General features: G+C 33.0%; 1 protein-coding gene across 5 annotated transcripts in view; it reads right to left on the bottom strand.

The window, feature by feature from the left end:
- Positions 1–16,685, bottom strand: part of Atg5 (autophagy related 5) — a 117,381-nt gene that overhangs the window by 21,231 nt on the left and 79,465 nt on the right. The window contains exon 7 of one of the 5 annotated variants that reach the window (XM_047558594.1): positions 9,759–10,626. The exons of the other annotated variants lie outside the window; for them this stretch is intronic. Within the exon in view, the coding sequence (XP_047414550.1) occupies positions 10,486–10,626 (141 nt within the window). The 3' untranslated portion in view covers positions 9,759–10,485. Of the gene's footprint in view, positions 1–9,758; positions 10,627–16,685 lie in introns of those variants that run through there. 5 annotated transcript variants of the gene reach the window in all.

Raw genomic sequence — 16,685 nt, 5'->3', positions numbered from 1 at the left:
TGCTTACAGGTACTGCAATATAAACAAAACTTCAATAAAGAAGAATGTAATTGTAGGGCTGGGGTTCTACCTCAGCAGTAGAGATTTGCCTAACAGTCATGAGTTGTTAGCTTTGAGTCCCAGCAGCCCCCTACACAAGAATACTGTTTCCTATTTTTATTTAAAAATACAGTGGTAATAGATAACAGAAATACAGCAAGTGCTATGAGAGAATATTATAAAGCTAGAGTACAAAATTTAACTCTGGAGGCTGGAAGTGTAGCTCAGAGGCCCTGGGTTCAATCTCCAGTACACCCAAAAATAAAATTAACAACTCTGGACTTCTTGGTTATAAAAGCAAAACCAGAAACCAAACAAATTATAACTGGTTATATAACTTTACTTTCTAAGAATGGAAGATATACCAGTAGGTATAAAGTAAAACATGCTAACTACGGTAGAATGTAAAATTTTAAAACAGTGAGGAATTTCTAAAAACAGGATGAGAACAAAGGAGGGAATATAGACAGATTTCAAGCTATAACTTGAAACAGATAGGTTTTTGTTTGTTTGTTTGTTTTTAATGGAGAAAGGGTTAGGCCATTTCAGTACTCACAAGGCAGCAGGAATGTAACAATACTTGAGAGAAATCAGTGGATAAGAAAAGGTAGGCTAAAGACCACAGCATAAGGAGATTAGAATTTCAAATGTAGTAGAATGAACAAAAGCTTGGTTGGAAACTCAACTTCTATATGACTTATTGTATGCCTGGGACAAATTACACCCAACTCTGGGAGTTTGTTTCTGAATCCGAAGAAAGCGGAAAACTTGTATCTTTGAATGACTGCTGTGATAATTAAATGATATGATATATATAAAATTCTAATGCAAGAGGTAGTTTTCATTCCTCTCTTTAAACACCATCAAATGTGTAACCAAAGAAAGTTAACAGTATTTGGTTGTTACAGTGTCAGTTACAGAATGAAAAATAATAGTATTCATCCATCAGTTTCCATTGATATTTTTCTAATTAGAATAATAATATGTGGTACAAAGACAAAGAAACCTGGGGTTTACACAGGATATGTGGTAGACATTACCAGTGACATCTGATATATGCTTCAAACTGTCACATGCATATTTGGCTTAAGACAAAATCGCGCATGTCAAATTTGGCATCACATGCTTTTCAAAAAAGGTTCACATTAAAATTTGCTGAAGAATATTGACAATTACAATACCTCATTAAATAAAAAGAACAGACCATTTAAAAACTAAAGTTTTAAGACCTTTACAGTAAACAGTCTTATGACGGGAAGTGAGGGAACTGGGAGGAGAACTGGAGGAGTCTGGGCCACTTTATGGAGGGAAATAAGGAGACTGGAAAATAAGTACTTTCTGTAGTTATGTAAGGAGAGTCTGAAGCTCATTTTTAATATTCCTGACAACACTAAAAAACTAACAATTAACATTTGAAAAGCTGTCATTATTACAGTCAAGGACATTTAATCTCCAAAGTAGTACTGTCTTAAATGAGACTATGATATGAAAAGCACACATCAGAATTATACTCACACATGTAGTTTGAAGTTTGAATTTTGTCTTAAATTATTGTATTTATTATAATTTGGTCTAGACAATACTAAATACATTTTGTCACATAAATACTAAGGGTAAACATAAGCAACACTTTGTGCCCTCCTCATATCCGTTCATTAAGTATGTACTACAGAAAAGTACTATTTACCTACCTTGGGACTGAGATCAATTTGATACTGTTTATAAGAATATTTATTGAAAAAGTTATACTGCTTTTAAATTTTGTATATAAAATTATTAGCAGAATGGTCAAAGAAGAAGATACATGTAAAGGTGCAAGACTGATGATTTTTAGTAATAATTATGTTCATTCCTCTAAGATTTTTTTCCCAAAAGATTTCAAAGTCCTACTGAGAATCACAGCTCAAATTTCGTTTTTTAAATTTATTTTTAGTTGTTGATGGACTTTTATTTTATTCATTTACTTATATGCAGTGCTGAGAATCAAACCCAGTGCCTCACACATGCGAGGCAAGTGCTCTACTACTGAGCCACAACCCCAACCTGCTAAAATTTCATTTTAAATAACAACTTTAAATTATTTGCTAACTTCATTGAAAGTCACACCAAAATGTTATACTAATGCAAGATTAATGTAATTGTTTTCTTCTTAAGAGTCAAAGGGTACTTTTGTATGTGAATTTATCTTTATGGTACACTTAAGTAAAATAATTAAGAAGCACTTTTAATTTATACAAATAAAGATATCAAACTAGCAGGAGGAAATGTCTGAGTAAAACCAGCTGTGCGGACCTCAAAAGCAAAATTCTGTTTTGATGTCGTCAAGTATCTTCCTTCTCAGTGGGTCTAAACTCAGACCAGGATCTAGTGAAAACTCTGCAACAATACATCCTTCTGAGCCTATGCTAAGAGATTTATATAGTGCATGCTAAAGTTTATGACATATATCTATTGTTTTATTTCTGACACAAAAAATTTTTTAAAGTAGCAAATAAAAGCAAGTGATACAGATCTCATGGTTGATACAATCTGCAGATCAAGGAATTTAAAAAACACAGCATTGACTACTATGAATAATATATGAAAAAAGTAATGTAGTGTAACTGTAAAACTTAGAAGAAAACACAGGAGGAAACCTTGTGGCCTTGGATAAATAATAAATGGCTTTCTTAGCTATGACAACCCAAAAGCACAAGCAACAACAAAAGATGGACTGTACTTGATGGAAATTAGCAATTTTTCTTCTTCAAATGACATCATGAAGAAAATGAAAACCCACAGAAGAAAACACTTGCAAACCATGTATCTGATGAGACAAATATCCAAAATATATAAAGAATTCTTAAGGAGGTAACCCAACTTAAAAATGAGTGAAGGATTTGAAGACATTTCTCACTAGTAGATACACAAAGGACTCGTCAAACACATGAAAAGACACTTAGTTTCATTAGTCATTAGGGAAATGCAAATCAAAACCAGTAAGATTGCTATAATTAAAATGACAGAAAATAAGTGTTGGAAGGATGTTAAAACCCTCATTCATTGCTGTATACAAAACGTAAAATGGTGTGACTATTTTGGAAAATAGACTAACAGTACTTCAAATGATGAAACAAAAAATTATCAACAACCCAGCATTCTACACCTAAATATCCACCCAAGAAATAAATCTACTGTAAATATACAGCCACAAAAACTTCTACATGTTCACTGCAACATATATTCATAATAGTCAAAAAGCAGAAATAATCCAAATATCTATTAGTTGGTGAATGGGAAAACAAAATGTGAAATCACCATACAATGAAGTATTACTGGGCTGTAAGAAGGAATGAAGTATGGATACATTCCAAATCATGGAGAAATCATGAAAATATTATGCAAGTGAAAGAATCTAGGCACAAAGGGTCATATATTATGTGATTCTAATTATCTCAAACGCCCAGAATGGGCAAAAACAAAGACACAGAAATTAAATTTATACTTGTAAGGGGCTGGAGAGAGGGGGAAATGAGGAATGAATGGTAATGGGTATAGGATTTTTTTTCTAGAGGTGATGAAAATGCTCTGCAATTTTGTAGTGCTGATGGGTGTACAACTCTCTGAATATTCTACAAACCACTGCATGGTATTCTTTAGGAGAGACCTTTATAATATTGGAATTAGATTTTAATAAAACTGTTGGTTCTTGCTAAAAATATTACTCATATGAATGATAGATTCCTTCTGGGATGATGGCTGAAACTTTCTATTCAATTTATAACTATACATCATACCATAAGTCTATTTTACATGTGAGTTCTTTAAAAACAATCATTATATTTCAAAAATGAAAAATATAAATAAAAACAAATAAGGAAGGTCAATAGTCACAAAACAACATCAGAGAAATATTTCTATCCTCATTGATTCAGAAAAATAGGTTTTATCCCCCCTAAAAAGTATAGCATCATAGCTATTTTAACTGTGGGAATTTAAGGAACTCTACCTTGTTTACCAAAACTCATTTAATATTGTAAAAATTAAAATGAAGCAAAAAAATTTTTTTAAATTATAAACTGCTAGTTGGAGAAAAAAAAAAAAAAAAAAAAAAAAAAGAGGGGCCTGGGGTTGTAGTTCAATGGTAGAGCACTTGCCTAGCATGTGTGAGGCACTAGATTTGATCCTCAGCGCCACATTAAAACATAATAATAATAAACAAATAAAGTAAAAAAAAAAAAAAAAAAAAAAGCGTATATAAAAAAGGAAAGTTTGCTGAAATATATAATTTCAATTAAGGGGTAATATGAAACACAGGGACCAAACAGTCTCTGGATCATTTGAAATGTCCTTATTGGTAAACTGCTGCCCAGATTAAAGACTCATTATTCCTATAGTTTGAGTTTTCCTGGTACTACCTTGACCAGTGAGGGTAAAGAAATTCCTCATCTTTCTTCTTTCTTCCTTCATTATAAGCTTAGGAATCTTGGGATCTCTGGATTCAAACTCACACTGCTGGGACCTATATAGTAGAAGGAAGAACTATACAGTGAGGGGGAACACTTCTTGCAAATTCTGGCATTAGAGTCTGGCATTAAAAAAGAACAATGCTATAATGCAGGTTAGTGTTTACAGAATTGATATCAGGCTATAATGTCATTATTATTTACATGGTCTATTCTAGGAACCTTATTATTTACAATATAAGTTCCTATCTTCCCCCCCAAATTCAAATTTTTAAAATATATCATACGAAGAGGGGACTGTATGGACAATCTGAACTAAGATGATGTATTCCAACAGTATTCAAGATAATAACCCCAAAGAGGCAGATCAGCAAGTCAAATTATAGACTATTATTATATATTATTATTATAATAGAAGTTTAAAATAGATGAATATTTTGTTATTTAGTATATTTAAGTGGTGACCTTTCAATAGGGTTCTGAGAGGACCAAATACAAAGATTAATTCTGTAATTTTGGTGACAATTTATCCATATGAGAAATGGAGAGGAGACTGGAAAGAAGTTGAATAAGAGGCATTCTGCATCTAAGAATTCACTAGCAAAAGAAGATATATTGTAAATTTCTGATTACACAAATGGTATGCCTTTACACCATGTACAAAAAGAGAAACAACATGTATCCCATTTGTTTACAATAAAAAAAAAAAAAAAGAAGAAGATATATTGTGGCTAAAACTACGATCACAGCAGTTATTTTAAATACTTTCAGGAACCAAGTATTAAAAGATGGCAAATTTTACCTCATGAATAAATATCAACCAAACTACAGAAATGAGTGAAAGAGTGTAGTATTATAATATGAAATATGATGTTTTATTCAAAGAATTTTATTTAGGGTTCCAAAAGTGGCACCATCATTCCCTAGAACTAACTGCAGTTAAAGAAACCTCCTTTATTTCACAAAACATGAATTACACTAATATTTAATTGTGAACACTGTTAAACTATTACAAAGTAATAAGGTTATTCAATTAAACATGATATGATACAGAAAATATGTAAGGAAAACTATTAAAACTTTAAAAGGAAAATGCAATGGGCGGAAAACAAATCTATGAGTTCAACTCCCTTAAGCATTCCTTGAACAATGTAAAAACCAGAGTTCAAGTTACACTTTGATGTGTAGATCCTTTTGAAAGCTACTCTACCCTGTTTTATATGAAGCATCTGTAGCTAAAGTGAACACCTAGTGAAGAAAACGGATGCTACATTACATAAGCAGACGTCAGAACTGTCCCAAGCTGATTCTAGGTTACTTTAAACATGTACACAGAGTCAGAAATTAGCTATGGCTTACTTCTTAGAAGTAACAGATAATTACCCTCATCATGATGAAAAGAATTTTAAATGTAAGCTAATAGAGGTATTTTTCCTTTAGCAGAGCTCTGCTTTTAAAAGTAAACTTCAAGAATAATTAAAAAAGGAAATGCTCTACTATGTAATAAAAACACTTTTCAGGTTAGCGAAGAGAAGGATGATTTCATGGGGAAGAAAACATGGGTCAGAAAGGTGGAAAAAGAACAAGAGGAAGAGAAGAAGAGAAGAAAAACAGAGGACAGGAAGACCTATTGAAAGACATTATTTAAACCAGCAAAATAAATTCTTTCCATTTGTATAAGGGAGATAAACCATGCTTCTTTTATTTACGTTTTGAAAAATTTAGAAAAAATGTTAAGAATAAGCATGACATTGGATTCCTAGGTATTCAGGTTTGAAAACATGCTATTTCTTAATATATATTAATTTTCTACATTTCAAATGTAATTTCTGTTCATGTTATAAAGACGACAAATTCAATATGGTGTAAAGGATGACTAAACGAAGTTCAATAAATAACATTAATTTGACTTCTCAACATTCTATGCACATTATATTAACTCAGTCACATATCTAATACAGATCACTCACGAGGGAACTCAACAATCATTTTGTATAACTCAATTTCACAACTAGTTCAGTTTGAATTAATTTATGTTGTGTGCATAATTGTGTCACAACATATGTATGCAGAAAGGTAAGTTTCATGAAAGGATCACACCCATGATAGACATACAGTCTACACAAATGTTTTTGAAATGCATATCCAATCCTGTTGAACTTAATAGACTCGTCATTTCAATGATCTTTCCCTACCTTTCTAATCCCTATAACAGTGGCTCCCTGAACTAGAATCAACCTTCATTTAAATTGATGGTTTTTGTTTAAGCAGACCATTGAGAAATACATCCTGTTCAAGATAGAATATATTCTGTAAAATGTTTCCAAATCATGGAAGTTAGATAATATAAATGAAAGTTTACTTTAGACTTTATTAACTGAGACTTAACATTAACACATCATAAAAGAAGCAACCTGCATAGGTAATGACTTAAGATGTTTCAAGAATGTGTATGTCAATACCTACATCCATGTGATAGCAATGTAAATCATATACACATAAATATGCTTATATTTATACCTGTATCATCTCCTCAGCACTTACAAAAGCCCTCAAGACCTCAAAGATTAAAAAACAAAATAAAACATAAAAAACAGGTATGGCTCCACATCTTTGGCATATACTTTAAAGAGAGCATCACACCCTGACATGAAATGTCAAACAAAATTGTCCACGCTCATGTCAGAAAAAAGAGGATATTAGTCTTTCTCTTTCAAAATAGATTTTTCTAATATTCCTAAATGATAACTAAATATGTAACCTACTAAAAATTAAGAGCAAGTAGTTGTTTTTGAAGTATGAGTAGTCAGACCAAAAGCAATTCTCATATTTACCCAAAAGAAGGAACCACTACTAAGAATCAAAGCCCAGTAATTCTGTTCTTAACTGACAGGTGCTGTGTATTCTGGCATATTATATGAAAATCATTTATGAGAAGAACAGGGAAAAAATTAGTTTTCACTATTGGAATAGATATGTGATTAAGCAGATTCTGACATCACAAAACTGTCAATAGGTTAATGATCACCCTAAAAGGCATCATTCTGAATGTTAGCATTCTCTGTGGATAGAAAATGAACAGAAAAAAATGAGCTGGGCATGGTACCTATAATCCCAGCAACTTGGGAGGCTGAGGCTCTAGGCAACTTAGGGAGACCCTTTTTCAAAATAAAACATAAAAAAGGCTGGGGATGTGGCTCAGTAGTTAGGCACCTCTGTGTTAAAACCCCAGTAGCCAAAAGGGGGAGAGGGGGAGCAATAGTGATACAAAGAAGCCAATTTAGGCTTCCTTTTGAATGGTAAGGGTGAAGAAATGAACAGTCTGTGGACAGGGACTAAGGATAGGTTCTGCCAGGATCATATTAAGCCAGCAGTAAATTGGGAAAATGAAGACCACATTGGTCAGTGAAAAATGGGAGGACTGAAGTCAATCAAGCAGCAGCAAGATGAGGGTACAGCTTATCTCTGGCATTTATTACCAAGGTTGACAATTTCCCTAGGAACTCTAACATTAACTGTAATCTGAGATGCTTAATAATAATCAGGGAGTAAACTTAACTTAAAATATTTTCTTATAAGATTTATACACTCAATTCTTTCTTAGTGATATAAATACCACTAAACAATTAGCTATGGAATGGCTCTATTTATAACAGTCGCAACATTTTAAGTCATCTTACATTACAAGCTTTTACTGAATTTTAAAACTGACCACTGGAGTCTAGTTTATTTTTTGCCATATTTACTTATATTTTCAGATGTTTTAAGAGAGATGAAATTAATAAAAGGTGAAAAAGAGGCCTGGGGAGTAGCTCAGTGGTAGAGCACTTATTTGCCTACCTGTGTGAGGCCCTGGGTTTGATCCACAACACTAAGCAGGGTGAGAAATGAGAAAAAGAAAGAAAATACATACCTACAATTGGCAGTAAGGTTTATTTTTACATACATCAGATGTAAATATAACCATAAAATTAAAAAATAAAATACAAATATAACCATAAAATAAAACAAAATATAAATAAGCCTTTAAATAAGCTTCTTGTTATTTAGAGGGCTAAAATTCATTTTTAGTGAAGTAACTAAAATCACCTCATTGACAATCTCTTATAAAATGAGGTACTAATTATGTTGTCTCTAGCATTACCATTTGCACATACTACATGTATGAATATCAAAGTTAAAATTATTTCTAAATTTGAAGGTTCATGTTTGGATGCAATCACTAAAAATTGCTTAGTTGATGATTACAGAAAGAACTTTCTGTGAAATCAAGCAAGCAAGAAAGAAAACAAACAAGTCACCCCACAATTTTAGCATTAAGTTTCAATATCTTCACATAAAGGGAGAAAATTACATTTTTACTTTCTGTTCATGTATTTTCTCTAATAGAAGAAAATGAACAGAAGGTAGGAAGCTAAACAAAGGGAGGAGTAAATAAGAAGTCAGGTGTGTGTGTGAAAACTGGAATATAATCTAAAATGGAAAGTCATGACAGAATGGGGTTAGGGATACAAAAGTAATGAATTTTAGTAATATATGAAAAAGAATAGGCTATAGAACCAGGCAGTATTGTCTGGGTTAAAATCCTGGCTCTTCTAATTACTAGGTGGATGAGCCTAGACCATGTTCAATGACCAATCTACATCTCAATTATATCATCTATATAATGGGGATAGTAATAGCATATAACTGTAAGGATCAAATGAACAAATACATGCAAAATATTTAAAACAGTATCTGGTACTCATTAAAGTACAAAATAAATGTTAGTTACTGTTGTTCACCTATAGTTTGCTTTAATTATTAACACTTTTTTAATCTTGCAAATATTGAGTGAAACAATGATCTAGTTTGCTACAAGCTAGTTGTAATGAGAAAAGGTTGAACTTCACTTAATGATAACTGTAGTAGCTTCAAATAACAGTAAAACTTTACACGTCTTCATTTCTCTAGCTACAAATCAGAGATACCATTTGGCATCAGATTATTTTAAAATTATTAGACAAATCAAAATGTTAGAGCTCTTTAAAAGTTTAAATAGCAATAACATTTGCTATCGTTCAGTGCTCTAAATTTAAAACAGCATATTGTCTACATCAAATTGCTACCATTTCTATATATGACAGTTGTTTAACATACTGGCCAAACACATGTGTAATTAAGTTACTTTTATTTTTAAAAACTCTTCATAGGAAACAATTTAAGTTTAAAACAATCTAAGACTAGTAGCTTATTTAGTCAGGACATCCGAAACTTGCTGTGTTGGGCTGCCCCCTACAGGCCTCAACTTACCCACTTCTTTTATAAGATACAGGTAGATAATATAATTCAAATTTTACATTAAAAAATAATAACTTAATAACACTAAAGAAAAATATTTTTAATTCAATAATTATAGGAGGAAATAAGTCTCTAAAAACTGTCTATAAAGATAGAAATGAAACAGATCTTGCCCTTGGGAATTCAGTTAGCTGCTTACAAAGAAATGATGAACTTCAAGAGAACCATAATAAAATACTAGAAAATATCTTTATTTTATGATACTTGGTAGAAAAAGAACTAGAATCCAAGACCCAAATTCGGAAGTATCAAATATCAAGCTGACTAGTCAGTTCTGTGCCAACTGGTCATATTTCCAAAATGAAGGAGTTAGATGATGCCTCCAGCTTCTACAGCTTTAATATTCTGTAGTTACATCTGTCACAGCAAAGGCAGAAAGAAGTAAGTATTTTAAAACAGAGTGCAGCCCGCCACGTCGTTTGTAGAGAGTGGCGGGCGTTGGGCTCCGTGGTGTGGCGGTCTCTGCAACGCAGCACCGGTCTCTCCGCCTGTGTATTCTGTTTTCACTCAGGGGGACAGTTGGGGTGAAGGTGAAGTTGATGAGGAGGAAGGATGCGACCAAGTGGCCCGCGACTTGTGAGCGGAGTTCTCGGCTGGGGCGTCGTCGGAGCCCAGAAGGGGCCCCCAGCTTCTCCCGCCGGACGGGGATGGGTTGCCTGTCCTACCTCATAAGCGCAATGGCATTTTCCCCGCGGCTACGCGGAGCCCGGCCCAGGCTCGGCGGTGGCCAGTCCAGGTCCTGTCTATTCTCTGTTCGCTGCTGTTCGCCGTTCTCCTCGCTTTCCTTCTCGCCATCACCTACCTGATCGTTAAAGAATTGCATGCTGAGAATTTGAAAACTGAAGATGATGTAGATACTGGACTATTAGGATTCTGGACTCTACTTATAATATCCCTAATTGCTGGATTCTCCTGTTGCAGTTTTTCTTGGACAGTTACTTATTTTGATTCTTTTGAACCAGGAATGTTTCCTCCTACTCCTCTTTCACCTGCCAGGTTCAAGAAACTGACTGGACATTCTTTCCACATGGGCTAAAGTATGGCGATTTTGAATGCGTCGTAGCTGCTCTAACTGTGGCATGGTGCCTCATGTGAACCCACACTGGAACGATATTGATGGCAAAATTGCAATTATTTTGTAATAACAGAAAAAAAATCATTGCCTGCTCAGAAGACTAAGAAGTCATTATGTGGTTCAGATACATACCATAATACTTCATCATTATGGAAGAACTTTTAAAAGATCATTCTAGAGTCTAGGCATTGAGACTATCTTAAGTTTCAGGTACTTTCTTTAAAGTATAAGATGCTTACCTCATCCTTTTACTTTTGTGTGTGTGGTTCTTATAAATAATAGAAAACGTTTTAATGGAATTCCAACTTGGACACTTGAATACAGGATAATGTCTACCTTTCCATGTATATATACTACAATTTTACTAAGAAATACTGATATTACCGTTTAATTGAGATAGAAATATTTCTTATATATTACATTAGGAAAACAAACTGCCTACTGACGTTTTATAGAAGCTACTTTTAAATAAAAATATTTAGTTTTTGATATTCACATAAGGTGCATTTATATCTTTTATGAGGCATAGTTCCTTACTTTTTTTTACATATTTTCCTACTACGCTATGAATCTGTATGTTTTTTAAATTATTGCATCTAGACAACTTTAAATGTTATCTTGGCTTGTGCAAACCTAATACCTGCCATTTGCCATTTAAACTAAGTATTTTGAAAAAAAAAAAAAAAAAAAAACTAAAAAGCACATAGATTTAAGTTTAAAATTAAGCAAATTTATTTTTAAACAAAAAAATTACTGGAAAGATAAATTGTCATTAAGCTATTGATTGAGACTATTCACTGTTTCTATTTTTCACTGTTTTACATATTTATCTTGTTGTAAATATGGTTACTTCAACAGAACTTATTTTGTTTTTAATAAATGAAAACCTGAAATTTTTGTATGTAGAAATGTTTGAACTAGTGTTTCTTTCAAAAATTTAGTTATCAAAGTAGAAAGGCTACTTTGATTATGTGTGGGTAATAAAACTATATATATATGTATGTATATGAAACTATATATATGTATATATACATGAAAATCTGGATTATGTAGTTTTATACTTTTTTGTTTAAATGTCATTCTATAATTATTTTTGTTTTCATAGTAATTAAGTCTTAATTGTTCCCTTTCTTACTAAACATTTAGAAAATCATCTCAATTTTAGAAAAATGAATGATTTTCAAAGATATTTTCACTGGCCATGGGAAACCACTGTGTAATCAAGCTGCTTATTTAGGCTAAGTGGGAAATAAATATGTGTAGTGGGTTCTCCTGCTGAATGTTATTACTAAGTAAACAAGGGTTGTTCTAAAAGTCTTAACTTTTTTTTGGTTTGGGTTTTTGTTTTTTTGTTTTTACTGTTCAGACATCTTTAGTTAGACATGAGTAGTGCTGCTTCAGAATTTAAATTATCTGAAATGTTTATACTAATAAAGGTGTTGGATATGACTAAAAAAAAAACAGTGCAGAGAGAATGAATAACATAGTATAAAGGGCTGGTGACACATGGAGAGATCAAGAAAAAGTTACTGAACTCTGGGAGCTATGGCTATTCTGAGGAGTTAACAAAGCAAGAAAACACTGGGAACTTGGAGAACAGCATAATGTCTAAAGCTATACATAAAATGGAATTAACATCAATGTAAAAATCAATAGATTAGAGGGAGAGAAATAAGGTAGAAAAATCTACTAAGAACCACTAAAAATAGTTCAGCTAGGAAGGTAGAGGACATAAGTGAAAATGGCAAGATGGGGTTAAAAGCAAATGGTTCTGATACATTAGAATGTACAATTAGAAAAGAGTGAACAAATGTTTTACCAAGATATTGAGTCTAATAATTTTGAAGAAAGTGGTAAAGATGAAATAAGAAACAGAAGATTATGTATTTTAGAGGTGACCTGGAGTAGAGAAGACTCTGCTAAGATCAGAAATACAGTGATAAATGGGAGTGAGCTATACATGAGATATCTTCTACTGGTCACAAAATAAAATGTGGGAAGCATGGCAAACTATCATCACTGATGTTAAAATAATTCAGAGGCTGTCGCCTGTAATCCCAGTGGCTTGAGAGGCTGAGGTAGAAGAATCACAACTTCAGACAAGATTAGATACATCAGGGTGTTATGGTCATAGACAGAGGGTTGAAAGTTCAAGGCCAGCCTCATCAATTTAGCAAGGCCCTAAGCAACTTAATGAGACCTTGTCTCTAAAAAAAACAAAAAGGGATGGGGATGTGGTTCAGTGATTAAGTGCCTCTGAGTTCAATCCCCAATACCAAAATAAGCAACAACAACAAAAAAAAACTGTACAGGTCAATGAGGAAACTGAAGAATTGTATAATTCTATAAACCAACTAGACCTAACACATACAGTGAAACATCTTCTCAGCAACAACACAATATAACTTCTTCTAAAAGTATATCCAGAACACGTTCCAGGAAAGAGTGTATGTTAGGACATAAAACAAGTCTCAGAAAACTTAATTATATTCAATAATGTAAAGTACATTCTTTGAACATAATGGGATGAAATTAGAAATCAAAAACAGAAGGAAATTTGGTAAACTCACAAATAATGAGGAAACTGAACATTACATTCCTAAGTAACAAAGGAATCAAAGCAGAAATCAAGAGAAATTGAGAATATTTTAAGACTGAAAATGAAACAATATACAAAGAATTAATGGATGAAGCAAAAGCAGTGTTTACAGGGAAATGTATAGGAGGAAAAAGCAGTCTTGATGGGGAAAATGGCTACATTAAAAAGAAAAAAAGATCTTGCCAGGCATGGTGGCACATGTCTGTAATCCCAGGAACTTGGGAGGCTGTGGCTAGAGGATTAAAAATTCAAAGCCATCCTCAACAACTTAGCAAGACCCTAAGCAACTTAAGTGAGATCCTGGATCAAAAAAAAAAAAAAAAAAAAAAAAAAGAAAAAGAAAAAAAAAGGAAAGAAAGAAAAAGAAAGAAAGAAAAGAAAGAAAGAAAGAAAGAAAAAGAAAGAAAAGCATTGGGGCTGTGGCTCAATGGCAAAGCACCTCTGGGCTCAATCCCCTATATCAAAAAACAAAACACCAAACAAACAAAAAAGTCTCAATTCAATAACTAGCTTTCTGACTTAACAAAATACAAAAAGAACAAAATAAGAATGAAAAAATAATATTAGTGAGTACACAATCTGAATAGAGAACAGAAAAATCATGCATGGGGGGAATCAACAAAACCAAAATAAATTATGTGAAAAATCAACTGAATTGACCAAATACTACCTAGAATGACCATGGAGAAAAGAACATTCACATTACTAAAAGCAAGCCTGGTTTGGTGGTGGGCACCTGGTATAATTCTAGTTACTATGGGAAGCTGAGGCAGAGGATCATGGATTCATGGCCAACTCAGGCAACTTAGAGATCCTGTCTCCAAAACAAAACAAAACAAAACAAAACAAAACAAAACAAAAAAAAAAAAAAAAAAAGAAGGGAGGTAGGGATTTACCTTGGTGATAAAGCATCCCTGGGTTCAACCACCAATATCAAAATATAAAAAATAAATTACTAAAATCAGAAATGAAAAAGGGGCATCTCCTTCTACTCTGCTCCCCATTCAAGGAAAACAGAAAATCTGCAAACACCTCTGAAGAAACTGAAATAGTAAATAAAATAAACACTTTGGGTCTGGGAGATACAGTTCAGTGGAAAAGCATGTGATTAGCAAGTGAAAGGTCTGGATTCCACCCCAGAATGTCCCAACATAACAAATAATCCCCCAGAAATAAACTTGCAGGACCAGATGGTATCACTGTTGCTTTCTACCAAACAGAATATATGGTATGAACATTAAAATATATTACATTATGAGCCCAGAATAACCACTTTCACAGGTGGTTAGGACTTGCTTAGTTTTGTACACACACTTTGTATTTTTATGCAGCCTTTACTGTGAAGGGCAATGTAAAGTGCATGAAGATAATAAGCACAGTACTGAGGCTTTGCTTCTCTATGTATACTAAAGAAGACTTCTTGCAGTTTAATAAATATGTAAAGTACTCTGAAAGGAAATGCAATAATTCCATACTTTGTTATCATTCTTTACATATGAGATGCAAATCATATTTTAAACCCAGATTCTCAACATGCTACTGAGACAGGTAGGGTGTTAATTAAGTACCCAAGTTATCTTTCCCAGGAATTATGCTATATAATTCTTAGGCTGAAAAATATTGACAATATATTTGGGAGTTTGGGGGATCATAGAAGCTTAATGTATTCCACTCTAACATTTTTTTTTTTCTAATTTCATCTCCTATCCAATTCATCATTTCTCTTGATCTAAGCAGCTGCTGAGGTTAGGGCAGAGCCTAACCTAGAGAGAGCTGGAAACTTCTGCAGTGTTCTCTCTGGGTGAACTCGTTGTGCATGTGGATCACCAAAACTGGAGGAAAAATGGCATTTAAGAGGCTGAATTCTTTCTACTTCTGAGACAGAAAGAGACGACCTCGGAACATCTAAACTTCTACCAAGACTCTTTCAGGAACTGACACCTAGAATATTGACAGACATCTCAGATATGAAATATAATTCTAAGTAGGTATGGTTGAAGATGAAATCTGCAAAGGAAAATCTAAAATTGGCCTAAAATTGAAGATACTAAACTACAGTAAAACCTTGGTAAGGGGAGCACGCGAGTTTAAGTCTCTGCAAGTGGAAGACTGGAGAAGTGCAGGAAAGGGAAGTATTCTAAAGTTTTCATCTTATGGAGAAGAAAAGCAGTAAAAGAACAGTGTCTTGGTGAGTACAATCGGTACTATGACAACAGGATAATAACCTTCAGGAAAGGTAGGGTGTCTGTTGTCATAATCAACGGACTGAAAAAACAAGAGTACTATGTATCAATGGACTAAAAACACAGAGTACTAAGTTTAAAGGACAAAAAGGAAAAATAGCAATCTCAAACTAACAAATAATTCAGCCTCCATGCCTAATAAATATCCTATAATGAAATTATTAATAAAGACTATACTGGCATTACAAATGATGAAACATTAAAAAATTAAATTAATTCCAAAAACCAAATAGAAATGTCTAAGACCATCATTACCCAATGGTCTTGTTAATGCAATCCTAGCAATGCAATATAAAGCAAGAAAAAGAAATGGTTGGTAAAAAATGTGAAGGTCTTGTTTGTTTAGCTGATGCCATAAATGCACAGAAATTGAATTAACTTTTGAGGCACTGAGCAACTCAGTAAGACCCTTTCTCTAAATAAAATACAAAATAGGGCTGGAGATGTGACTCAGTGGTCAAATACCCCTGAGTTCAACCCCTAGTACCCTCCCCCAAAATAACAAAAATATAATAAGCAAAAATTCTAATAAGATAGACATATTTTATATGGGAGATAATGTAAAGCAAATTATAGCAAAAAAGAAAATTAAAGTTAACTAATTTCTGCTTATAATCAAAAAGGACCCATTGGGGTCTTGAATACAACAAATTTAAGACCCATATGGAAAAATGAATGAGAACGACAAAGTATAAACAGAGAAATCAATTGCTGCAACAGTATTCAAAACACTAAAAGTAAAATAAAAATTAAACTTAAAAATTTTTAAATATAATGAAAAAAATGTAAGAGAGCATACAGAAATAGATTCCAGTAGTCGAATCACCTTAATATAAAGCAGAGGTGGCCTGCTTAGACAGTGTAAAAATGATAGCTTATATTAGAAGTGAACAAACTATGGTCCACAAGCTAAAATGTGCCCATTAGTTGTTTCTGAAGTTTTA

The sequence above is a fragment of the Sciurus carolinensis genome, chromosome 7, assembly GCF_902686445.1.
Source record: "Sciurus carolinensis chromosome 7, mSciCar1.2, whole genome shotgun sequence".
NCBI classification, from domain to species: Eukaryota; Metazoa; Chordata; class Mammalia; order Rodentia; family Sciuridae; genus Sciurus; species Sciurus carolinensis.
Note: the sequence above shows the minus strand (reverse complement) of the source record. Positions and strands in the feature narration are given on the sequence as shown.